We start from the raw sequence: 26590 nt of genomic DNA, 5'->3' as shown, positions 1-26590 counted from the left end.
TTGAAAGTGAAAAGTCAACAAGAAATTTGGCTGTCAGCTTAAAAAGCAAACTTCAGCTCATCAATACCAAGCAATCATGCTTCTTAATTTGTTGCTTCTTTGTGTTCAATTACCACTCAGACAGAAAGGAACGGACAGACATGGTCCAGTGTTTTGGCTTTTATTGAGACATGATTTTCTTCTCATATAACTTATCTAATTAAAATATTAATCTCCATAGTTACCACAAAAAAGTAACATAGAAAATTGTATATACACAGTTGGGAACCAAAGTACAAAGGCAAGTCAGCGTGACTCTCCCTTCTGCCCACGTTGCTCATCCCAACCCAGTGAAAGCACTCAAGGGAGGTATGTGAGAGGTTGGGTTTTGGATGGTTTATTTGCACATAACATAGCACAGAAAATTGCAAGAACGCTGGAAGAGATTGGAAACTAAGCAAGCAATTTTACTCTACGGCTGGCTTAGCTTGAGTCTCACTAAAATAATTCCTCCCCCCTCAGTAAAAGACATTCAAATTCTTTCAGGCCGGGAGATTTTAGTGTCTGACTGAAAAAAGGAAGAAAGAGCACCTTGTAGGAGAGGGATGAGTGTTGGTCTCATATGAAGGATTTGCTTCTCATTGAGCAAGTAGACTAAAATATCCTGGGATTAGAGGCAACCACATTTGTATCTTTTGCCACAGATCCACCAAACTAGGCTAAAATACTGATGACCGGGTCTGAAGCAAGAGAAGTGGTTTTAACGGGATGATATGCCCACTGCAGAGCTACAAGTAGTATCCACAGTCCAGACAGGGATATCTAACTGAAATAATGGTATTTAGCAATTTTACCCGACTGTTCCCAGGAGTTACCCAAGATTCTTTAAACATGGCCCAGACACAGTGGAGACTCCCCCTTTTCCCCCACACCCCAAGTCAAAAGCAGAAATAAATGGTAGCACAACAGCTGGCAGAAGATTATATATTGTTACCTAATTTAAAATACAGCAAATTAAATACAGCAAAATGCAAGAGCATATAGGCATTATTTTACAGCACAACACACTGAAATGCTGCATGGTGACATCATTGAAGCATCTACGACTAACAGATTTACAGCACGTGAAATTCTGAGAACTCTTCCAAGACCTCCAAAAATTATAAATAAAAACGGTGGCTTTTATGATGTCCAGCGGCCTAAAAAAACCCAGTCTAAATGGGGGCATTTCACTAGCCCTCTGTGGTATACACTTCACAGCAAAGTTCCCTCAGGCCAGCACACACAGCCAAGTCCACTCATTCAGGATTTTCCAGTCAAGAAAATACAGCCACTGTTAAGCAGCTACCACCACAGCCTTCTTTCCCATAAGGAGAGCAGAATGTCCACTGGAGTCGGTTGCATTTAGGAGCGGCTCAAATGAATCTCCAAACCTAAACAATTTCAACTTCCAGATCCAGTTACAGAGCCAATCATACAGGCTTGATCCATCAAGAACAGAATACGTTCCCCTCACCGTAGTACTGGCTCTAACCCAGTCAAACTTGTGCTAGCTGTGCTCTGGGTAATTTTGCACATCTGTAAAGACAGATTTAGTACTTGTGCTGAATTAAGGATTTTATAACCCACAGTGACTCCTCAGCAGCACCTCTCAACTTAACACTGCCAGAAGCAGAAGACTCCGCTCATTTAACTGAAGTCACAGTGCCAACACCCTTACTCATGACCACCTTCATGAGGAAGTTTTGATCCAAAGTCCTCTTGTTACTTTTCAATTAAGCTCAACAGAGGCTGCTCACTCAAAGATAAAACCTCACCTCTCCCTTCCAGAGCTGGGATTTTTCCTCAGACATTGCATGTTTTGAATTTGAACTGCAGACTCTGCACCAACCTAAGATGTAATTCATCTTCCCCATAAAGTGGTCTGACTTTAAAAAAAAAAACCACCACCACCACATGTTAAAGCTTTTGCTTTTTTCCAGCAATATGTTACAGGGAAAGAGTGAGATTAAAGTGCCAGCTTTTAGACTCAAAAAATCCTTTCCAATGGTGTCAAGTATCAGAGGGATAGTCTGTATCTTCAAAAGCAATAAGAAGCCCTGTGGCACTTTATAGACTAACAGATATTTTGGAGCATAAACTTTCGTGGGCAAAGACCTGCTTCGTCAGATGCATCTGAAAGCTTATGCTCCAAAATATCTGTTAGTCTATAAGGTGCCACAGGTGGTCTTGTTGCTTTCCAATGGTGTATGATGCTTGGGGAAACTAGACAAAGCTGCTTTCTTCTACCAAAAGAAAGGAAACTAACTCCTTCATTGGTTTTGTTAAAACTGTTTTGATGTCCAGAGTCCAAGACCAATCTAAAACCCAAAAGAGTGATTAAAATTTCCATTTCAGCACAGTGATAGTTCTCCCAAAGAACTCTTGTGTTTTTCCAATGAGCCGAAGAGAACAGAGCATTGAGAAGGGTCCTTGACAGCTCTCAGAATTCCTATACAACTGTTCAAGCATCTGTACAACACGGTGATCAGAGAAGTTGACAGCTAGGATTCATTAACTTACACAATCAGAGTGATGCCTCAGGCCTGATCCAGCTTGCTGAAGGACTGAAGTGTAGACTGGTTTTCAGCATTACCTGTCGCAGAGGCTGCAGGTGGGACTTGACGTAGTGGGCATGAAAATCAAGAAAGAGTCTCCCATTGTAACAGCATCCACATGGAAGGAAGAGGCTTCAACTCATGGGAAAAGAGGGTCCTTCTACCAGGACTGGGCTTTGGGGGTGACAAATAATATCTGGGGGAAATATTCATTAAAACCATTTGTAAATTTATTAAGAAGTTAAATAGCAACATCAGTCTCTGGACCTTCTCTTCTCAGCAGATACCAAGACTTCACATTTTCTGATGGTTTTCTAATTCTGAACATAGTACTTTTCATAGAAATTGGGAGTGAGGCAGGGAAGGCAAAGAAAGGGACAGGAGGGCTGCCTTGGCAAACATACATCGCCATCATCCTTGAGCCAGTTTTTAAGCCTCTCTCAGCTGCTGCAGCCTCCGTGGAGAACAATCAAGGCAAGGACTCTGAGCAACTTGGTACTTTCCTTCCCCTCCCCATTCAATGCCACTCCCTCCACAAGAGAGGAGTTCCCATCTCTCTCGGGTACCTTATCTTCGAGAGAATCTGTTTTTGAATGCTTTGATAGTCTTCGCCATCATGGGTGCAATTTCTGAAACAAAAGGGAAAAACAAGTACTAAAAGCAATGGTACAACGAATCACAAGAACAGAGAACGAATTACTTAGTTGTAGTTCTCATGAGCCTGCCAGCAGCCAAGCAGCAAAAGCCAACATTGGCTCAACACAAGGAACTGGAAGCTATGTGAAGAAAACCTGCTAGGATTTTCTGTTTCAGGCGCAGGCCAGCACAGAATTGTTCCCTGCATTGCATCCTCCAGTGCTTTATCCAGTCTAATTTTAAATTATTCAAGTTAGACACCTGAAAATCCACAGCTATCCGCTTTATAACCTGGAACCAGGTTTGCAGATTGGATGCAGATATAAATTTTTTAACTATGCAGGGTTCTAATTCAAGTAACCAGGTTTCCACTGCCTCTCAGAAGGTTATGCCAAGGTCTGACCACCACTGGGAAAAGCAAGACCCCAACATGGTGGAAAAGGAACTGAATTCACTCAGAGCCATGCAGTCCAAAGGTTCACCCGTCCTCCACCCTGTTTCCCCCTGCCCCCCCATCCTAAATGGGAAATATCAGCACCTTTTCATGCTGCCTTTAAAGTAAACGCTGATCATCATACCAGAAACACAGGAGAATAATAGTTTTAAATTTTTGGAAGCATTCAAACCCCGTGCCAAACTGAAGAACTTTCCAAAAAGCAGGGATACTAGTTAACTCTGACTAACCAGAACCTCAGCTGGTCAGCCCAGGTAACACTGCAAACCTCTGAAAGGCATTTGCCCTCTTCATTTGTTGGCCATAAACCTAAGGTCCCTAGCACCGTAGTATGGAAGCACCATACATACAACGATGCTAGAAATGGCCATGGAGATCTCTCTCTCTCTCTCACACCACCACGCCCTCCCCCCCGAACTTCTACCAGTTCTTTACTCTCCCCTTCCTTTGTCCCTCCACTCCATGGTGAGCTACACATGTAAGCAGTGTTCCCTGTATGCTACTACCCAGGAGAGATTCAGGTACCGTCTGGCTGATAAGGACAGTGCCCACAGCTGGCGGCATATGTTTCTACCGGCAGTGCACATCTGTGCTTGCCTTGGTGCACATAAAATTTATTCCACCCACCACAGGAAAAAATTAAAAGAAACACTGCATGTGAGTGGTGCAGTATCAAGGGAAGATTAACAGAAGCAGTGGAATTTGCATTTTGAGCTGAACATACTTAGGGTTGGCCTCAGTTCATGACCACCACCATTTAAATCTGGGACTAAATTCCAACCTATTTTTGTTAGTAAGTTTAGTGACGGCACCTACCAATGCTGAATATGGGAACTTATCCTTGCAAAACTCCTCGGAGACAGGTCAGTATCGTCATTTTTACTGACAAGGACACTGAAGCTGAGCGATTAATGATTCCCTCCAAGACTGCCAGCAAATATTTAGCAGAGGTGGATAACGAATCCAAGTCTCCGTTCTTACTCCAATGCCTCCACCACAAGACCATTTCTAAACCTTTGCAGCAACTAGAACCATATTTCTCCCATTTCTCTTTAAAAGGAGGGCTGGTAAAGGAACCCCACTCTAGAGTCATCTTCCTGAAAGCCCTGTATCATTCTTCCAGGCATGATCCTTCAGCGGTTAAAGCATTTTCACGTGCCCTTGGTAATGATAACTAGAAATAACCAGTGCAGACAGCGATGTCCACATTACTCACTCTTCACAGGTGGTCTCCTGGGGTCATAGCCAGACGTGGTGCTGCCTGGGGATGGACCAGAATGTGCACTGCTCGTGCTGGGCCCATCATAGGACTGCTCCTCATCTGCCTGGGCGTAACTTCTACTGGGCGTGAAGAGGACTGGTTTTATCCTGCAATTCAAACAGCTCTAGTGAAGGGACTGATTCAGTTCAGGACCAAGCACACCTGGGTAAGTCTTGAATTGACAGTGCCTTCTCTCTGTCCCAACCACACAACTTACTGCACAGCTGAGGCAGAACTCCACAGCAACAGGACTGAATTGCACTTATTACATTGTAAACAATTCATCTCCAGCCTCCAACAAACTAGATATCATTAGCCCCAGTTCATAAATTAAGGAAACAGGCACAGACACCAGTCAAGTCACTTAAAGCTACAGAGTCAGTGGAGGAGCCAAGATTAAAACTAGTCCAGTGCTCAAACATTAGACCAGGCCTCTCTCAGCATTGTGTGTAGCATTCCTATACATTCAATGGCTGTCAAGTAAATTCAACAGAGCGGGTTCCTCAGAAGCTCCTTGCCAGCCAAGGCCTGCACTGCAGATTCCCAGCTTCTCTTGCCAGAACTAATGGCTTAAGTGACTCCTGAAGGAAAAACTGGGGAAGCTTGAACTCAGAGCTTGGCAGGCGAGACAGATGCTTGTAGACATACACATGCCATCTGTTGCCCCTGACTGGCAAAGCTCTCCCTCCCCTTTAGACACAGTAAAAAGGAGGGGAAGGGAGATTCCCCTTCCCTCCAGCCTCCATATGAAAGTAGGGATTCTTTGTACTCAAAGGACAACCTGCTGTGTTTCTCCCTCTGCCAAGCCCACTAAGGAGGTGGTCCTGAACAGACAGATGGGAGAGGTTAGAGACTCACTTGATCTTCTCTGGTACAGCAGCTCCTCCGGTTCCAAATTTTTCCTGTCTCCTCCTCACATCCCGGGGGGGCTTTGCTGCTGAATGGACGAATGCCATCTTGGCCACTCTGCCTGCACAGAGAGAGAAAAAAATACCACCACCCCCGATCCAGTCACAAGGCAGGTCCTTGGACCTGTCACAAAGCATTGAGCCCTCCCTGGTTCCTAGCCAAGCATCAGCCACCACACCCTCACCCTTCTACTCCATTACATGGAGCAGAGTCCCCTTCCAGACCCTTCACGCCTGGGAAGAGGCCAGACAGATAGATCTGTGGAGAGGGCGTTTCACAGGAGGTACAGCCTTATGTACCCTATCGATATACTTCAACCACAACCTGGAGGAACTACCTAAGGAACAAAACAAGAAATCAGACTCTGGAGCAGGTGCTGTCTTATTGCAATCCCCCTCCCTGCAGAGAGGGCTGCGATATGACTGTGCCTGGTGGAAATTTAAGTGTGGTGGGGAGTGCGGGGGTCAGGGCAGGCAGGGGATGGGGGGAGTACAGGGAGGGGGGCCAAGGGCACCAGCTGGCTGCTTACTGTTTCCCTTCCCCTCGCTGTCAGGGAGCGAGAAGCCGGCACACAGCTTGTGTCACTCACTCCTCTGCCCTCACCAGCCATGCAGAGGAATGCGGGCAAACCATGGGCTTTCCCCTCACTCCGACAGTGACACGAAGTGCAACAGCGAGCAGCCTCCTGGTACGAATGGAGGGGGTGGGGTGGGAGGGAATTCAGCCCTTCCCCCCCCCCCACCTCCCCCAAACCTTCCTAAATGGCGCCTGCAGGGGAGTGGAGGAAGGGGCTTAGTGCAGCAGCTGCAGGAGAGCCTCAGCACCCCAGCTGGAAGCACACCGCATCTCCTCCTGCAGCAAAGCACCCTGGTGCTGGCTCTTACCAGAGCAGCACGTGGGGGGCACCGCCTCATTTTCATCTCTGCTCCATGGCCTCGGATGTAGGCTGTTTTCCTTGGGAACAAATCACCTAGGAACTGAACTGAGGCCAGTAAGTGGACCAGATTTGAACCAGCTACCTCAACAGACACCCCTGCTTTTCTCTCCAGCAGGAAGACTCACATCCCATCTTATTCACTGGTCCCTCTCCCTTCCGATTGCTTCCACTTCACCCAGCCCCTGCTTTACCTTTGGGCTTGTTGGCATGAGCTGAGCGGATGTTCTGTGTTAACATGAGCAGCCGCTGTTCTCGGGCATCATGGAGCCGAAGGTACATCTCCCTCCAGGACTCAAACTCTTCTGGCTTTTCCTTCTTGAAGTCCCGGACACAGTGATTGTGCCACAGCTGATCTGTGTCCTCAATTAAAACCTGGAGACGGACCCATAAGTCAGTTCAGACAAATTTTTCAGGCATCCCTCTGGATAGGACAAGTTCAGACCTTTAACGCTCATGACACCTAATGGCCCTCCTCCCTTCACATACCATTACCCCTACTGCCAGTAAGTAGTTCACAAATCTAGCATGTCCCAGCTGCATGAGTCAAGCAGTGAGGTAATTACTCTTCTCAAGAGGTTCAGCTAGGCTCCCTATCACACTCACATCATCCCAGTTTACAGGGCTGTGCCATGCTGTCCTTCCCCCATTCTCATCCAGTATCAGACGGCAGGGACATTAGGCAAAGGGCAGAACGTCACTGCAGCCTCAGTATCAAGGCTGGGCTTTATGGAGAGCATGCAGGATCCTTCTTGCCTGTGGGAAATCATGGTGTGCTGCAGGCAGCTAATGGGTTTTGCTCTCATGTTATCTTCGAGGGCAAGGAAAAGAGAAGGAAGTGGTAGTGTTTCTCTTTCCTCTGAACCCCACCTTGATTGACACTGGAGAGGCTTCCTCAGAGTGACAGTGGGTACCAATCACATACTAATATGAGCAGAAGTCAGCCTCCAAGCCCCGGCTGCCCGCACTGCAATTAGTTGTCACTTAGTAACCCACATGGCAAGTAGGCACTGCCATAGGAGCTGTTGCAATGTTCAGCCCCATTCCCCTCCAAAGATGAATGTAACCAGCGAAAACAGGAGGCAGGACATCACTGTTACTTAGAAAGAAGTAGGGGAGGTGCAAATCCATGACCAGGCTAAGGGTGCTACTGAAAGACATATGAGACACCAGCTCCATCTGTCTAATTACCCACTCACCACCTCGGTGTGGTGCTACGAACAGTGGCTTCCTCCAGTGCACAGAAACAAAAAAGATTTTCCACAGATAATCCACTGCCACAGCCCTGGGGCACAGCCAAGCACATTTAGTTAAAAAAACAGAGTATTTCCAGCATCATAAAGCACTTTCCCTATAGGGTGAGCACAGCAGCTAGACTCTCCAGCTGGCACTCCGGACTTCTTGCTGTTAACGCAATTGCACAATGTGACGTATCCACATGCAAGCCTGGGGAGCCAGCCACATCCTCCCAGCATAGTGAGGGTAAGCACCCTGCTGAGAGATCTCAACTCCTGGCCTGGCATTTCAGGAAAACTTGTTTCAGAGCCAAATTCCAAGAGCCTGGAAGCCAAAGGACCGTGAAGGAGAGGCAGATTTCATGAGAGACAGGAGATAAACAAAGCCGATTTTAACAGTGATCCCTCATAGAAGCAACTCAACTGCAGTGTGGGATATCCTGGTGTGATAATGAGCCAAAAAAAGGCAAAAAGGAACCAACAAGCTGAAACAATCCAGATCAACCTTTCAAAACATACTAGATAAGGACTGAAATAGGAATCAGGGCCATTTCTTGTAGATGGTTATCAAAGCAATGCTAGACCGACCAGTGTGTTTGAAAGGCAAGTTTGTATTCTCAAAGAATACTAACTGTATTCACCTATATCTGTTAGAAACATCACAATGTGTTCTCATTTACTGGTAGATAGGTGATTAAACGTCTCTTCCTGTCTTGCCATGTTTTACTAATTTCGAGATCAAAAGGGAATATTGATGTTTAGATTAAACTTGGGTATATCATTATTGTCTATATTTCTGTTTGCTGTTTGTAGTAAACTGTGTATGAATAGATAATTAATTTATGCTGATGAATGCAACTAATTACTTGTGTATAGATAGGAAAAAGGAGATTTTGTTTCAAAACCACAATACACAGTACCTATTCTTCATCCAAGGAATACCCATCTGATGTAAAGAGGCCTGCCGCAGATCTGGGGCCTGATCTTGTCATCTCAAGTCTGCTTGAACCTTACTGGGGAGGTTTTGAGTTGCAAAAACTATGGAGCTGGACACAACTCTGGAGTACCCTGATATGTCTCAGGAAAGAATTTAGTCCACATGCACAGTCTGTATACCTGTTGGATTAGAACCAATGGAATAGATTCTAAAAGTACATTTTGCAACATTGCTGCCTACCATCTCTACTATGAAACTGACTTAAGAACTTTATTCATATCGCATGTATAATGGTCATTCAACCGTAAATTGCTTTCTTTTTAAATAAATCTTTGTTAATACAAATTGGCTGTTAAGTGCATATTTGGGTAAAGCATTAAATATTCATTGACCTTGAGGGCAATGTGTCTGATCCCTTGGGATTGGTAGAATTTTATATATGATGAACAAGACTTTCAATAATTGTCCTTATATTTGACTTGACTGTCTGGCTGGCATATTCTAAAGGCGGAGCTGAATTTTTGGCTTCTGGGTAACCAGTAAGGTATTGCAGAAGCTGTTTTGTTGCTGGTGTAGCGATTCTAATTATGAGAATCATTCACCAGTTTTGTGGACTGTCTTTGCATAGCCATTCTTTGGAGTTTGTCTTGATTAAGCAGTTGGAGCGCAGCCCTTCCAGGCACGATGGTCACACCAGGAGTAATGGCTGCTAACGGGTCAGCAAGGTGCAATGGCAGGGGATAAACTGTGGCCAGAATGAAGAGTTGGGCAACTCCTTAACGACCTCTCCCAAAGCATTTCAGCCACGGTCCAAACCTTCTCAGGAAGGTTCTCTGCCTCCCAGAGGACAGAATGTTACCTGTGCATGGAAGTATCAACATTCCCCTCCTGCCCAGCTACTGCCCTGAGTTGGAGACACGTACGTGATTACATTCCTCAATGCGATACAGTTGATCAGGGGTGCATCTCTCCAATACCGGCTCCAACACCGAAAAAGGAACTCCACCCACTTCATAGATTGCTATAGAACAGAGAGACACCAACACTGTTTGACACCTTTCATCCCAAGTGAAAGTGTTGAATAGAGCTTGGTGATAAGCACGTGGGTCCTTGCAGCCACTACAGAAATGCCAAAGACCATAGTGGCTGTTAAAATAGTTCACAGCAATACAACACAGCAATTTAAAAACAGAATAGGAAGGGAAATATACTGCATCTACCAGTACAGAGACAATTTACAGGCAGCAAAATTTGCATAAATCATTGGCCTCTATGGATGATCTAACCATACACGGTCAAAAGCCTGTCACATCCCTCGTCAGGATCCTAATCCTACGTCTTATTTCCCACAGGGCAGTACTCTCTCCGGATATATGCTGGGGCTTTGGTTCAGTACAGACACACAGGAAAAGCACCCTCTACCAATTACCGCAGCATTAGTGCTCCTATGCAGTCTTCCATCCAAGTAGTACCCTGACCCATTCCCGCACAGCTAAATCAATCAGACATGGCAACCACTAAGAGGGGGGCTGCATGAGTAGCTCTCCTGCATCTCAGTGGGCCACACAACCCACGGCCCACTGAGGTTCCACCTGTGCCTCCCCCGGCCCCCATCTGCCTCCTATGACATGCCTCTTGTGCACTGGGGCCCCGCACTTACCTGCTCCTCACCCTCCCTCCCAGCACTTTCAGAGCATGCAAACTGCCTGATTTGCAACATTCCAGCTCTGGGAGCAAGGGAGGAGTGGGGAAGGAGCACAAATAAAAGTGATTTGCGCCTCCTCCGAAAGTGCTGGGAGGGAGGAGACGTAAGACTTGTGGGGCTTTGGTGTCCCAGTGCGCTGGCGGGGAGGGAGGAGGAGCTAGCCAAGGGGTTCATGGACTGCAGGCTGCCCACCACTGGACTAAGTGATAGGGCTGTAAATTGTACAAAGCCAGGTGCTCCCTGGACATATAAAAAGCAAATTAACTCACTGCATGGCACCCATGAGGAGCATTTCACTGGTACTGAGAACTAGGGCAGTAGAAGTACACAACTCTCCTCACACCGACAGTGGACAGTTATATGTATAAAGCAAAGAAGGAGTGATACTCACAGTCAATGTTGTTGTTGAGGACTCTGATGCACTGCTCATACAGCGACATCATCTTCGGCAGGTAAGCAGATTTAGATCCCGAATACACTTGCATCTTGGAATTCAGCCTGCGTCCCGTAAAGCCAGCCTCACCCTCCTCAATGGGTGAAGACACTGCTGTGATCAGATGACAGGTGGGAAAGAAAAAAGACCAGCATCACAGTTTCCCCTGAGTACAGGAGCACCTTGATAAATCACAGTGAAAATCCTGAGCAATTACTGAGGCAGATCAAAGATAATACAGGTGGCTCAGATGCAGTGTTCCCTCTTAATTTGTCATCCATGGGTAGAATAAATTTTATGTGCACTGAGGCTTGTAAAGATGTGCACCACTAATAGAAACACACGATGCGCTGTGGGTGGCTGTGGGCTCCCTGCTAATCAGCTGAACCTTTCCCGGGCAGCTGCCCAAGTGCTCAGCTAACAAGAAATGCTGCTTGGAGGGACAGTAGAAGTCGACTGAACGAAGCTAACTATGTGACTGCAACCCCCTTACTCTTGCCTCAATTGAGTCATGGCCCTTTCCTTCCCAAGACATACAAAGTGGGTAGGGAGGGGTATCAGTGGCAGAACAGTGGCCCCTAAGTACAAAAGGCTTTTAGTCGCCGGAGTTTTGCACTGGTGTAAGGCTGGAATGAGCGAAGTCACACAAAGTTAATCACAGGGAGCTTTAATTCAAATGACACACTGGATTCTGCACATGGAGGTTAATCATATCAGTCTTCCCCTTCTCCCCTATCCCCATAAGGCAGCCAAGGACTCCTCCAGTCCCAAAGATTTTGCCCATGCTCTGACCAGCACATACTTTTCCTTTTTGTCTGGGAGAAAGTACTTGACTCGAGAGAGGGAAGTGGACGATAATTGGCCTGAATTGCAGGCAAAGGGATATCGGGTAACGTTGGCATCACGTCAGTGGGGATCTGGAGGGAGAGAAAAACACAAAACTGAACAGAGATCAAAGAGGAAGACTACATCCTATACCAGCTTTTGCTCGTTTTCATTTTAATAACTCACATGATGACAATCCTGTCTGTTATTGGTTAATTAGCCCAAGGCAATTTCCACACAGAATACAAGCATGGGCCTTCTAGCATCCCTGGACTCACCAACACGAGTGCCTCATATGGATATAAACAACAGAATATTGTGCTCTAGGACACTACTAAGATGAGTGCAGGATGAATCATCTCACCCAACAGCAGAAATGGCAGTTAGAACGTGGCATTACAGATTATGGACCCATGGAGTACCTGATGGGACATCCCCATGTGTAAATTTTCACAGCCACATGCTAAATTCAGTATCTGAGATGGCAAAGAGGAGATGAATTAATCCCAAGCATCTGCCAAGTAGAGCAAAGGATAGCTGGTGTGGGAGGTGGCACTTACTAACACACCTGTCTGTTCACATTCAGGCCCTCTGAGATCTTACCTTTTTTGGTTTGGATGTCCCAGACTGTTTCTTCTCTGCCCTTTTCTCGCTTGCTTGCTTGTGACTGGTGTTCTTTCGGCTTGAGTCTGAGCTCTTGGTACTGACTTTAGACCCATTTTGCTTGCCATGCCCTCTGTCTCTTTCACGAGCTGGAGCAGAAGGTTTAACCACTTTCTTCTTCTTCTTCTGTGGCTGGTCATAGCTCAGGTATGACTCAAAGGACATTTTAGGCTGCTCATATTCATCCTCTGCTTCCACCTCCCCAAAACTCGGTGAGAAACCCATGGATTTTTTCTCTAAGTCAGAGGCTTTGGATTTGCTCTCAGTCTTTAAACTGCCAGAAAGTCCCTTCTCTTTATTCCTGTTTGAGGAGTTACCTTCTGACTTCCGTTTCTCCCGATCCACACTGGATATTTCCAGGTTCGGCCTGGCCTTTTCCAATTTGGCTTTCTCAGAGTCCTGGTGTTTTTGCTTCTTAATGTAGTTGTCCAGAGGCTCCTCCAAGTGAGGTTGTGACTTTTCCTTTCTAGAGCCACCACTTTCTCTGTTCTTCTCTCTCTTGGTGCTGTCTAAAGGCCTGAGCTTCTCTTTGCTGCCACCTCCTGAAGGAGCCTCTCGGACCTGCTCCTTGACAGAGGACTTGTGCAATCTTTCTGGGCTAAAAGCAGAGGTCCTCACCTCTCCCTTAGTGTCCAGTCGCTGCTTCTCCTTGTGAGAGGACTTGCGATCTTTGTTCCGAGTCAGGCTGCCTTTGTCTTGGAGTTCACTGGGATTCTTTTCATGGCCTCCCTCCAGCCTGTCCTGAAAGTTGTGGCCTTTACTAGCTTTCCAGTGAAACACTGTCTGCTCCACCTCCTGTTCCTCAGAGGCAGAGTGATCCATGTACAGTTCTTGAGGGCCCTCCCTCAGCTCAGGTGACAGAGCGTGTCCATAGTCCGAGTATTCCTGATCTGAGGAGTGAACTGGGGATGCTCTGCTCCAGCTTTTGTCCTCCTGGCTGCCATAGCTGATGGCCTGATGGCCTCTTTCAGGCTCTGAATACCTTTTGGCCTTCTTCTCTCTGTGGTTTGGCTCACGTGATTGGCTGCAAGAAGGCTGGAATGTTTCTGAGTAGTCCTGCTCAGCTTCCTCCTCCTCTTTTGGCGAAGGCTCTCGCTGCCGCTTCCTAGAGCTGCTTCTCTCATAGTCACGTTCTTCTGAATCAAGGTTATTTCTAAGAGAGACAAAGACAACCCAATCATTAAACAAAATCCATCAAGAAGAAGAATAAAAGGAGCTACTTCCAGAGGGCAGTAGGAATTGCAACCAGGTACACTGAAGAATAAGAGTGTCTGGAGGTTGGACATAATAAAAACATTGATATTCTTTCCTGCACTTGAGCTTTAGTGGTATTTCCAGTACAGAAAACTCCAACCCCTAACTCACAAAGGCTGAAGACTTCCCAGCCATATTAGAGAATACAAAACAGCTGCCACAAGATAGAGGAGGAATGCGTGGAGCCATACTGGTATACTGTCTCCTAATTACACACACTAGTATGCAGGACTACAGAAGCCATTATAATGCAATCTCTATTACCAAAGTTATGAGTTAGGCCAAGGAAGTGGCCAATTCAATCAGCCAATCCTTTTCCCTTGAGCCACAGCACTGTTCCTACAACACAGCTGCTAGCAGTAACCTAAGGGCTGAGCTTTCATAACTGTTATTTTCTGTAGCTCTCGAAAGAGGATTTCCACTCTGTTGCACTTCTAGCTTCTTCTAGTGTTACAACTTCAGGGAAGTGAGACACAAGGTTTCGCTTTTGTGAAAATGCTTTCTAAGTCTCTAGTGTCACTTTCTCCATCATACTGCTGTTTCCTGAAAGACAAAACTTCACTCTGACTTAAAGCTGTGGTAGTCAGCAACTCTGTGGCCAGCACAGGCAGGAAACTTACCCCGCCCTGAGGCATACACCTCATGGCGGAGTTCTCTCTCTTGCTTATGACTATTCTGGAGTCTAGCCTTTTTTTTCTGAGGCACAGAAATTTAGCATCACATCCACTGGGAGCTTTAATGCAGCTTATCCAACGAGACAAAGGGAGAGGCTAGCTTACCGCTCCACTTCTTGAGAGACTGGCACCAGCTTCTTCCATCTGGCTACTAAGTTCTTGGCAAAGTCTCCCACAAGCTCGTGTTTCCGTAAGCCATTCACAGTCTTCCCAACACCAGTCTCCTGTAAGGAAGATGCAAAACATCAGCTGCTCTCTGCAAATCAGTCAACATTCTTATCTTTGGTCATCTAAACAGATTTGTCTAAGTCGAACTACCAGATCTGCTTGGTTATCTGGAACTCTCTTCAAATTACCACAGCCTCAAGAAAGCTATAGACTCCATTTAGCTGTTACAATGCTACCTAATTTGCAGATATACAAAGTGTCCCATTGTATCATTAGCTTCCAATTTAACAACAGAAAACGAGTGACCTCAGCAAAAGTTCACATCAGGCTACATGAGGGTTGTTGTGAAATGTGACCTCAAATATTCTGTTTTCAAACAAAATGCCCTTAAGAAAACAAAAAAAGAAGCACTTGTACCACTTTAAAGACTAACAAAACTTGTTAGGTGATGAGCTTTTGTGGGACAGACCCACTTCTTTAGATCTGGAAATTTTGATGAAAATAAACTGGCATAACAAGAATTTAATAGAAAGGTTCTGTTCTCACTGCACCAGTTTACTTTCACCCGAATTTCCAGTTCTGAAGAAGTGGGTCTGTCCCACAAAAGTGCATCACCTAATACATTATTTTGTTAAATAGTAACAGAGGAGTGCTAGTCTATACACTATCAAAACAAAAAGCAGTCAGGCAGCACTTTAAAGACTAGCAAAATAGTTTATTAGGTGAGCTTTCGTGGGACAGACCCACTTCTTCAGACCATAGCCAGAGTCTGTTTTGACCATATTGAGTCTGTGCTGGTCTGGCTATGGTCTGAAGAAGTGGGTCTGTCCCACGAAAGCTCACCTAATAAACTATTTTGCTAGTCTTTATAGTGCTACTTGACTGCTTTTTGTTTTGATATTATTTTGTTAGTCTTTAAAGTGCTATATGACTGACTTTTTTTTTTTTTGGGGGGGAGATACAAACTAACATGGCTACCTCTCTGTGACTATTCAAAATGCCTGCAAGAATATCAGATAAGCAGAATGGTTTCAATCAAATTTCTTCCAGAAGGCATCAGTGATTAAGAACACAGAACGCAACTCTTCAGCCATTCCAAAAATGCTGATGGGATGATCAGGACACAACAGAGACGTGGACAAACCAGTTAAGTACTTAGGGTAGGAGTTGTTCCAGACTTGCGCTTAATATTTTAGTAAGAAGAAAGAGATTTGCATTCAGCTCATGGTGATGAGTCAGCAATATTCTACCACAGTGCTAGGAGGTCATCTGTCAGATAAGCCACAGGAAAAAGGATCATGACCACTTTCAGATATTTATAGACTAGAAGCTTTACCCAACTTTGCTCAGGTCCTTAACTCAATTAAAATTTGGTTTTCTTTATTTAAATCATTGTTTTGTGGTGGGGCTGGGGGTGAACAGTTCAATGTGCAGGCTGCCCCAGGGAGAGGGGACCACCCCAGTCCTCTCTCACCACACCCAGTCGGAGACAGGTGAGAAGTGCCTCTCCATGACCACGGCAGCTCTAGCAGACACAGCCAGGGGGACCGGAGATGGAATGCATCTCCCCTGGCTCGAGGTGTGTCAAATTTATCTGCCCCCTGTGCTACTCAGCCAGAGCAAGAAAGGCAGCAAACTGTGCACCTTCCCCTCCATGACAAAGGGGCACAGCCAGCTATGTTCCCATATAAATTGGGCGGTGGGAGGGGGCTCCCTAAAGTGTGCTGGGGCAGCCTTGGTTGTGGGAGGTGAAAAGAGTGGGGTGTCTCTACAGCCCCTTTCAGCTGCATGGTGATTGTCTCTTTCCTGTCTGGTTTTTATGAGAAATCCCATTTTGGGCACATCCCACTTTCCTGGCACAATCGAACTCTTCTCTTTCTTTAAGGGATAAGAGGAGGCTGTATACTGAATTTGGTGGTCCTAGCTCTTAACATTTAGGAGGAGTTCTTGAACAGAGAGATGATCTCTCTCAGATATATAGTGGATTTTAAGGTCTTGAGGCCATTATGATACTCTAGTCTAACCCCCTTTTATAACTGACCAATAGAAACCAGCCAGGGATTCCACCATCAAGCCCAATAACTTTTGATTGAATTAGATCACCTGTTTTAGACAGAGATTCTCTTTTGATTTGTTTTAGACAGAGGTCCACTTTTGATCCAAGTGAGGAAGTATTTATCACATCCCTAGTGATCTATTGCAATGACTGATCACTTAAAAATTTACACCTGATTTCCAATTTGATGCTGATTTCAGCTTCACTTGCCATTAGAGACTTCCTGGGATCTGCCACAAAAACTGAGTGTTAGCCCCAATATCCTACTCAAATTTCAATTTGGGGAACCACTTTGTTATTCTGCTCCAGAAAAGACACCATAGTTCTTACCACAAGGATGTCAACCGTGATAGGCAACTCGGAAAGTTTCTTAAGGCTTTTCAGCAGCTGTAGAGAAAACAAGGAAAACGTTTAGATTCTGACATACTAATCACAAACTGAGATTAGAACAGAAGAAAATTCTGCAGTGCATGGGTGCACATGAGAGACGTCTGAGCAGCAAACGTCTCACAACTCATATCCACAAACAGCTCTTATCCAACTCCAGATCAAGTTTCTAAGAAGGTGAGCATGTGGAGAACTGAGTGCAAAGAAATGCAACATTCTGCTGCAGAAAGAGGGGAGAAGTCTGCAAGAACATAAGAACGGCCATACTGGGTCAGACCAAAGGTCCATCCAGCCCAGTATCCTGTCTGCTGACAGCGGCCAATGCCAGGTGCCCCAGAGGAGGTGAACCGAAGACAATGATCGAGCAATTTGTCTCCTGCCATCTGTCTCCAGCCTTTGACTAAAGGCTAGGGGCACCATACTTTACCCTTGGCTAATAGCCATTTATGGACCTAACCTTCAAAAATTTATCAAGCTCTTTTTTAAACCCTGCTAGAGTGCTGGCCTTCACAGCCTCCTCCGGCAAGGAGTTCCACAGGTTGACTGTGCGCTGTGTGAAGAAAAATTTTCTTTTATTAGTTTTGAACCTACTACCCATTAGTTTCATTTGGTGTCCTCTAGTTCTTATATTATGGGAACAATTAAATAATTTTTCAATATTCACTTTCTCCACACCATTCATGATTTTATATACCTCTATCATATCACCCCTCAAACTCCTCTTTTCTAGACTGAAAAGTCCCAGTCTCTCTAGCCTCTCCTCACATGGGACCCTTTCCAAACCCTTGATCATTTTAGTTGCCCTTTTCTGAACTTTTTCTAATGCCAGTATATCTTTTTTGAGTTAAGGAGACCACATCTGCACGCAGTACTCAAGATGTGAGCGTACCATAGTTTTATATAGGGGAAGTAAGATATTCTTCGTCTGATTCTCTATCCCTTTTTTAATAATTCCTAACATCTTATTTGCTTTACTGACTGCCGCTGCACACTGCGTGGATGTTTCCAGAGAACTATCCACTATAATTCCAACATCCCTTTCCTGATCTGTTGTAGCTAAATTTGCCCCCATCACATTGTTTGTATAATTGGGATTATTTTTCCCAATGTGCATTACCTTACACTTACCCACATTAAATTTCATTTGCTATTTTGATGCCCAATCACTCAGTTTGCTGAGATCTTTTTGAAGTTCTTCACAATCTACGTTGGTTTTGACTATCCTGAACAGCTTGGTATCATCTGCAAACTTTGCCACCTCACTGCTTACCCCTTTCTCTAGATCATTGATGAACAAATTGAACAGGATTGGTCCCAGGACTGACCCTTGGGGAACACCACTAGTTACCCCCCTCCATTGTGAAAATTTACCATTTATTCCTACCCTTTGTTTCCTGTCTTTTAACCAGTTTCCAATCCATGAAAGGATCTTTCCTCCTATCCCATGACCACCTAATTTACGTAAGAGCCTTTGGTGAGGGACCTTGTCAAAGGCTTTCTGGAAATCTAAGTATATTATGTCCACTGGATCCCCCCTGTCTGCATGTTTGTTAACCCCTTAAAAGAACTCTAACAGATTAGTAAGACACGACTTCCCTCTACAGAAACCATGCTGACTTTTGCTCAACAAATCATGTTCTTCTACGTGTCTGAAATTTATTCTTTACTATTATTTCTACTAATTTGCAAGGTAACAGTGCTGTGGATGCACCAAAGAGTAATAATTTGCTGTCATTTGAGACTCTCAAAGTGCATTGTAAGCATTAAGCCTCAGCCCTTCTGGGGAGTATTATCGCCATTTTAGACATGAGGAATGGAGACACAGTTTGTAAAAGGGCTTGAGATAAAAATTCAGGGCCTACATTTTCAGAAGTGTCTAGAGATTTTCAGTGCCCCCTTTGGGATCTCTTAAAGGGCATTTTTTGAAAATCATGGCCCAACAGCCATCCTCTGAGAACTGGGCCTCTTTCAAAATCTCAGTGTTCAGTATATGTAATTGAGGCACAAACATAGCACCTATACTCTTCCATCACAGCTCAGCTCTCTCCTGTGCTGTACAAACATAAAAGACAACAATGTCCATGACCCTGAAGCACTCACCTTAAAATCAATGTTAATTTTTGGGTTCAGTTACACGTTCTATTAACCACAGGCATTAGAAGTACCTTTCCAATGACAGATCTTTGAATAAATCTGTGTTTTGATATATATTTGAAAGATGCTTTGATTTTTTAGAACTTACAAGGCAGGCAGAAGTAAGTCTATCCTAAACAACTAATGGAATGTCTTCTGCTCTACAGAGAGGACTGATCACTTTTTCCTCCATGTTTCATTTCAGGTTTAGTTATCACAGTTGAAGGTTAATTTCTGTCTGGGTCTCAAAGGCTACGTCTACACGTGCACGCTACATCGAAATAAGCTATTTCGATGAATAACGTCTACACGTCCTCCAGGCCTGGCAACGTCGACGTTCAACTTCGACGTTGAGCAGCACCACATCGAAATAGGCGCTGCGAGGGAACGTCTACGCACCAAAGTAGCACACATCGAAATAAGGGTGCCAGGAACAGCTGCAGACAGGGCCACAGGGAGGACTCAACAGCAAGCCGCTCCCTTAAAGGGCCCCTCCCAGACACACTTGCACTAAACAACACGAGATCCACAGAGCCGACAACTGGTTGCAGACCCTGTGCATGCAGCATGGATCCCCAGCTGCCGCAGCAGCAGCCAGAAGCCCTGGGCTAAGGGCTGCTGCACACGGTGACCATAGAGCCCCGCAGGGGCTGGAGAGAGAGCGTCTCTCAACCCCTCAGCTGATGGCTGCCATGGCGGACCCCGCTATTTCGATGTTGCGGGACGCGGATCGGCTACACGTGCCCTACTTCGATGTTCAACTTTGAAGTAGGGCGCTATTCCCATCCCCTCATGGGGTTAGCGACTTCGACGTCTCGCCGCCTAACGTCGATTTCAACTGCGAAATAGAGCCCAACACGTGTAGCCGTGACGGGCGCTATTTCGAAGTTGGCGCCGCTACTTTGAAGTAGCGTGCACATGTAGACGCGGCCAAAGTGTTTAAACCAACAGTGGCTCTTTAGCACTGTTCTGAAATACTGAAGGGGACACCGAAGTATGCCACACGTGCACCAACAATAATTAACTGATTCTTAAATTCACCCTCCCTGCACCTTCTAAGTGTATACACACATGGGAAGGAACCTGTTGAATCATGAGGTCTGGCATCTGGCTATCAAGCTTTGGGATGGAAGCTATACCTGCATTTTTGACTAATGAGTCTCCTTGATGTAAATCCTTCTGCCATCTGCTCTCCCAAGAGATGGGCAAAAAAGGTGACAGGAACTCCTTTCAGATTGCATAGGTTGATGTGAATTAGGTAGCAGTCTACTTCTGTTACCATGAAACACCTCAACACAGATAATTTGGGGAAACAAGAGTTGCTCCCTATAAGAATCTCTGACAAAACCAAGGCACCAAAATAACAGTTCAAGTCAGCATGTCTCTTGATGGCCTAGAAATAAGCACTACCTTACTGCAACTAAGAACTTTAACCAACCCTCTTGTAGACAGCAGCAGCAGAAACAGAGGCTTTAATCATGCCATCTATTTACTGAGAGGACTGTATTTTAGTATTTTTAAAAAAGGTCCCAAATAAAACAAAGTGGCAGCTGCCATTTTGATATAGGGGATAAAGCTCCCAGTGAAATGAGCTCCACTTTCCTTAAGCTCTGCACCAGTGGGCTCCTGCTGCCATGACAGCAACAATGAAGATGCCAATTGCACTTAAGGAGACACAGCAAATTGTAGATGGGGAAATACTGGAGCCATTCAAATAATTGTTTGAACATTTAGGGTTGTTCACCACTGTATATTTCCTAGGACTTTATCCATCTAGTTTCAAATGTCTCAGGAAATGGAATATCCACCATTTCCTAGGAGAGCCTATTCAGATACCCAAAAGATCCCCCTATTACAGTAATTCTCAATTTGGACTGTTATTGGTCCACGGCTACCTTGAAAGTTGGCTGAAGGCTTATGGCTTCACCCTCCTCAACCTCTACCTGCAGTGGGGAGTCCACAGTGGTGCTCCAGCCTCATGGCCCCACCTTGCAAAGTTGCAGCGCCAGCACCAGCTTCCTGCTGAGGGAGGAAAAAAGTTCCAACCCTTAACTGTTGGACGCGGGTCGTGAGCGGATCAAGCGGCTCTGGGGGAAAAGCAGCACACAGACGTGCTTCCTGGAGGCTCTCCCTGCTCCTCCTATTGGCTGCAATTCCAGAATCACAATCACATTGGCTGTGACTCTGGAACAGCAGGAGGCTATGCTGGGACATGTTCCCTGGGGGTGACTGGGGGATGTGAAGCTAGGTAAGTAGCTCCCCATTCCCCTCATATACAGGCCCTGCACCCCCACCAAGACTCCATACTCCTTCCTGACCAGACACTGAGCCCTCCCTTTCTCCTGCACCCTCCCCATGACCCACTCCCACACCCTCCCTCCTGGCCAGACACCCTAACCCCAAACCCACTCCTACACCTTCCCTCCTTTCCAGACCCCCCACCCTGCTCTTGCATGCTCCCTCCCAGACAGACCCCCAATCACAGTCTGCTACAGCACCCCATCTCCCATCCAGACTCCCACCCTCACCCCATTCCCTGGCAGCCCCCTCCTGCACATTGAACCCCAAATTTCTGGCCACACCATAGACCCTGGGGATGCCTCACAAAAATCTGTGAACTCTGTGACCCTAAAAGAGTTAATCTGGCCCATGGGAAGCCCTTAACCTTGTCTTCTCCTGCCTCCCCTCTTCTCTTCTCCCCTCCCAGGAGGCTGGAGCACCAGAGGACTGAGGTATTTCAATTAGGAGCCACATCAGTGAGGGTTGCCGGAGTTGTGTTTTTTTGAAGGGGTTTTGCCTCTCACTTGTGTGGTCCCTAACCTAAAATGGTTCCATACTCCTTCCATTAATAAACACAACCTTGAAACCTTTTGTTTTGGGCATAAATTAATATTTTACATGATTTAAAACAAAGTTTGGTAAACCAACCAGATAAAGTTAATCTGTTTAATTATTTTGACTAATATTTTCTCTCTTACCAATTATGCACATTCCCCCTTTCGTTATAGCTCCAGTAGCCTAATACAAATAATTTAGTATTTAAGGTATTTAGAGATGAGCTATCATGAGCGGCTGGCTGGTGGTCCACAGAAAGTTTTGTGTTGAGTGGGGTGGACAATGGGCCAAAAAAGTTTGAGAACTACTGTACTATTAGGATGATTTCTTTCTATATTTATTCCAGGTTCCCAAATTAATTTCATCCCAGTTATGTTTTAACTGTACTTCCTTGTTGCATTGTAAGCCATTCATCTCATTCCTTAGTTATTTGCAGCTTCCCCACGAGCTTTCAATCTATATGAGTAAGATGTGCACATTTTTCGATCAAGTTAGTTTTTCCTCGGGAAAACTCGTACGTTATAGAGTTAGGGACTTTCCAACTATGCTAAGTGAACACAAATCGATGTAACAAAGGAATCCCATCTTGTCCTTCAAGGCAGCCTAGTTTGCATTTTACCAAGCTTTCACAGTTACATGCCGTTGTCATAATCTGTAAATTCAGCAGGTTTTCCCGCTGAGTTGTAAACTTTTAAATAAACGCGATCAGATACAAGATCTGGTTTCCTCTGTCTCAAAAAGCACCTTAAGGTACATCCACACTACCCTGTGAAAACTATACTGACATAGCCCAATAACGTAAACACACCTACACCAACAGGAGGGGTTTAATCTGTTGGTACTGAAACACCACTTCCTTGAAGTTAGCCCTGTTGATGGAAACCCTAATTCTTGACACAGCAGGACCTACAAATGGTGGGGAGGGGTAAAGTCAGCATAGTTATGAAGGTCAGCGTTTTTTTCATTCCACAGCCTTACCAAAGTAGCTATGCCAATTTAACTTTTCAAGAGAGACCACGCTAATTCATTTATCACTATATATACTCTGCTTATTTACTACTGTCCAAGAAGAATGAATAGGGAGACCACATCTCCCTGTCCCAAATACCAGACAGGGATATATGGAGGAGAGGGGCAACTCCTCACAGCTCCACCAAGCTCCGGGGAGCCAGGAAGGAGGCAGCAGCTGCCAGCCCTCCCCAAGCAAGCAGCAAACCCCAGTGCTCCCTGGGGAAGCGGCAGTGACCGGCACTCTCCGGGAGCCCTACAGAAGTTGCAGTTGCCAGCACTCCCCCGGAAAGCAGCAGCTGCCGTTGCTCCCTGAGCCCCGGGGAAGTGGCAGCCATCCAGGCTCCCCCAGCTTCCCTGAGGCTCGGGGAAGTGACCTCGTGCTCTCTGCCTGCACAGCTGCTGGCAGAAAAGGTCAGCGGGGGAGGGCTCAAATACGGGACAATTAGTCCCTTTTAAAAAAATAAGCAGGGATGCCTTTTTGGCATCCCAAATATGGGATTGTCCTGTCAAATACTGGACGGATGGTCACCCTAGCAATGAATGACAAAATAACTGTAGTCTCACGTCTAGACTAAAAGACCTCTGAAACAGGGAGACTGAATTCAGGTATGTTTTCACACAATTGTGGCCTTTTGGTACTACAAAACAAGTAGTTTCTCTTCCCAAGTCTCATGCCCTAGCACTAGGCTACTGTTGAAAATATGGCTGGAGAATGTTTCAACAAACCTTTTGGATTTTTCGTCTTAAAAACAAAAACTAAAACACATGCACTTGAGCCTAACCTAACTGATACCCACCTCCTAAATAGTATTGGGAAGCACCACATTGTTTATTTTAATTGCTCATTTTCCTTTTTAACTTTTTGAAATAACCAGACTATTGCAAAGGTAACAAAGCATGTTTATTTCAGATTATTGCAGTATAGCCTGGTCCTATTCTTTTCAACATTTTACATTTTCTGCATCTGCAAAACCTGAAGTTGTAAGTGATGGTTTATACATAGATTTTGCACTAATAGTTGAAAAGGACATTTAATTCTAATTATGCAAGAAAGCAGGCAGTTCTAAAGTGACACAAATACACAATACAGCTCCAATGTAACTGTTTAAGCGTTTGCACCCCCTCCACTGGAAAATGCGACTGTTTCCAACTCATGACAACAGCACCCAAGGCCTCCCTCAGAGTGCTCCATATCCATGCTCTCAGGATTGTCCACAAAAACAATATTCATACTTGGTACTTTTCAGCAGTAGAACTTGGAGCACTTTACAAAAGTGGATAAACATTGTTATTCCTATATTACAGATAAGCTGGGCCACCAGCCAGTAACTAGATGTTTCAGAGGGAGATCCAAAAAATCTTGAGTTGGATAACTATGTCTTAGTTTCCTGATTTGTAAAATAGACATAATACTAAAAGATTTTCTGAGAATTAATATTATTTGAACTTAAAACTATGAGTCCTATGGAAACTGTAGTGCAAGTTAACTCCAGACAGACAAAACATAAGGAAATAAGTGCCATAAAAATGTCAATTTTCTAGCATGCATATGTACAAAAAGAGATCTAACCTAAATAAGCCATGAGTAATAATGTCTTGCACCAAGATGAGTTGCCACTCACAGCAGATTGTGTAGACTTACAAACCTCTCCTCTCCTTTGTTAGATGCTTTCATGACCTGTGAAATAGTTAAAACCTGAACTATCCTTGAGCAATGAGTAAAACAGTTCAGACTTCTCAACGTTAAGGGTGTTTTACATGGTTTCTTGCATTAATTAGTTTTAAAGGGGATTTAATTCTACCAATGCAAAATCTGTGTGTAGACCAGCACTCACTATTTCTGGCTTTGCAGATATAGAAAACAAAAGTATAAACCAAACATATGTAGTTCCACTGCAAGGTACTGACATTTCCCACATCCTGACCCTACCCCCAATGAAAGCTTAAATTCTGGAGAACAAGTACCAACATAAATAAAAGATCAGTACACCGTACTGGCTCAGTCAGAGTCCTGAATTTATAGATGGAAAAGAGGCACAGAATCTTTGTCTATAGCAGAAGAGTTATCAATTGTTAACAATGGTCATGAGCAATGAGTGCAGCTGAACTGGTGCTAAACAAAGTTTAACGGCAAAGACAGATGAGAGCGAGCAGAGTTCAGCACTGCCTCATTAACTCTTGCCTAGTACAGATGAAGTTAGACAGGCTAAACAACTGGCCTGAGAACAGAGAGGGAGTGCAAGTCTGGGCTGGAACTAGAACTTGAAAGCTATAGGCTTCCAGCTCAGGCCATACATCTCAAGAAAGCACATTGCACCATGGCCTAAAGGAAACCACTTTAAACTCCCCTGAATAGCATCAGCCAAAGAGTCAAAGCTTTGGTTCACAGTTGCCTTTCACTATGTTCACACTCAGAATATTATACTAGGAATCATGGGGCTTCCACCAGAAACTCTCAGCATCACTGGGAAAAGATCAGTTATACTTTCCCGAAGCAAGTTACTAATTGTATTCACACACACACACACACACACACACACAAAATAACCCATCCCAGAAGGCCAGGTATCCCCCTCAAGAGTCCATTCTGAAATACTGTTGAGTTTATTCCTAGTTTGACAAACTTTTCATAAGATGACAAGTTGACAGCACTGTGCTCCGGAGCCTATTTATCTGGTTAGGGCCCAGATATGGGCACCTCTTGAACATACTACAAACACACTCAGAAGCACTGCAGCAACTTCCCCACTGCTTGGCACACACTGAACCGCATGTGAGTTCAAACACAAACAGCCCACCGAAGTGCCATGCCCTGGAGAACCACCCCACTTGCAGGACCCCCCACCCCCAACCCAACTCTTCTGTCACCTCTTCTTTCCCAGGCCTCCTAGGGTCCCCGCCTCTGCGAGAGCCTCCCCTGGCCCCATCCCCCTGGAGATCCTCTCACTCCTCTCAGGTGCTGAGCCCTACACCCCCTCTCCCCAGCCTTGGACCCAGGAAGGTGGCCCTCCCTTGATCCCCAGGGGCCCTGGAATTGGGGGCCACCCCAGCCGCCCTACTGCCCTCAAAGCAGCCCTGACAGCAGAGCTCAGAAGCTGCCCCTCAATCCCTGCCCCCCCCATTTACCTCATGTGACCCTTGAAGGGGTCCCCTCCCCATATGCCCGAGCCCCCCCTTGCCTCCAGTGACCCCTCCGACCCCACTGACCCGGATCCTCTGCCCGGCAGCGGCCCTCAGCGGGCCCCTCACTCCCCCACGTTTGCCTCAGCTGGGGGGTGCTGGCGGGGACCCCGTGCCCTCCCGCCAGAGGGAGCTCAAGCGCTCGCTGCCCCTCCCCCCGCCGCCGCTACCTTCTTCGGTTCCGCGCTGCCAGAGAGTCGAGACTGCAGCTTCCCCACAACTTCCAGCACCGACTCCGCCATTTTTACTGCTGGAGAGGCCTCTGTGGCGGAAACGGCTTCACCGCCCACCGACAACGCTGAGCTTCCCCGTCCTCCAACGCCA

General features: G+C 45.6%; 1 protein-coding gene across 2 annotated transcripts; it reads right to left on the bottom strand.

Annotated features, from left to right (window-relative positions):
• Positions 1-144: 144 nt before the first annotated feature.
• On the bottom strand, positions 145-26590 carry ELOA (elongin A). 2 transcript variants are annotated; one of them, XM_074976485.1, is made up of 11 exons: positions 26437-26590; positions 17051-17107; positions 14602-14720; positions 12509-13721; positions 11883-11997; positions 11039-11194; positions 9866-9963; positions 6965-7145; positions 5786-5897; positions 4883-5034; positions 145-3205 (listed from the first exon to the last, which is right to left on the bottom strand). In XM_074976485.1, the coding sequence occupies exons 1-11, from the start codon at positions 26506-26508 to the stop codon at positions 3144-3146; spliced, it is 2337 nt and encodes a 778-aa protein (XP_074832586.1). In that variant the 5' UTR covers positions 26509-26590; the 3' UTR covers positions 145-3143. The 2 variants fall into 2 exon arrangements, with proteins under 2 accessions (XP_074832586.1, XP_074832588.1); XM_074976487.1 differs by having other exon boundaries at positions 11039-11191.

Source organism: Carettochelys insculpta, chromosome 24 (assembly GCF_033958435.1).
Source record: "Carettochelys insculpta isolate YL-2023 chromosome 24, ASM3395843v1, whole genome shotgun sequence".
Lineage (NCBI taxonomy): Eukaryota > Metazoa > Chordata > Testudines > Carettochelyidae > Carettochelys > Carettochelys insculpta.
The sequence above is the reverse complement of the archived record's forward strand: the minus strand, read 5'-3'. Positions and strand labels throughout refer to the sequence as shown.

Excerpts from the sequence above, each read along its gene's own strand:
- ELOA (XM_074976485.1), bottom strand. The coding sequence starts at position 26,508 with ATGGCGGAGTCGGTGCTGGAAGTTGTGGGGAAGCTGCAGTCTCGACTC. Across the intron at positions 11,195-11,882 it reads CTCCCAGACAAAAAGGAAAA|CAGTGTCTTCACCCATTGAG; the intron begins GTATGTGCTGGT and ends ATCTGATCACAG. Across the intron at positions 5,898-6,964 it reads TCATGCCAACAAGCCCAAAG|GCAGAGTGGCCAAGATGGCA; the intron begins GTAAAGCAGGGG and ends CTCTCTGTGCAG.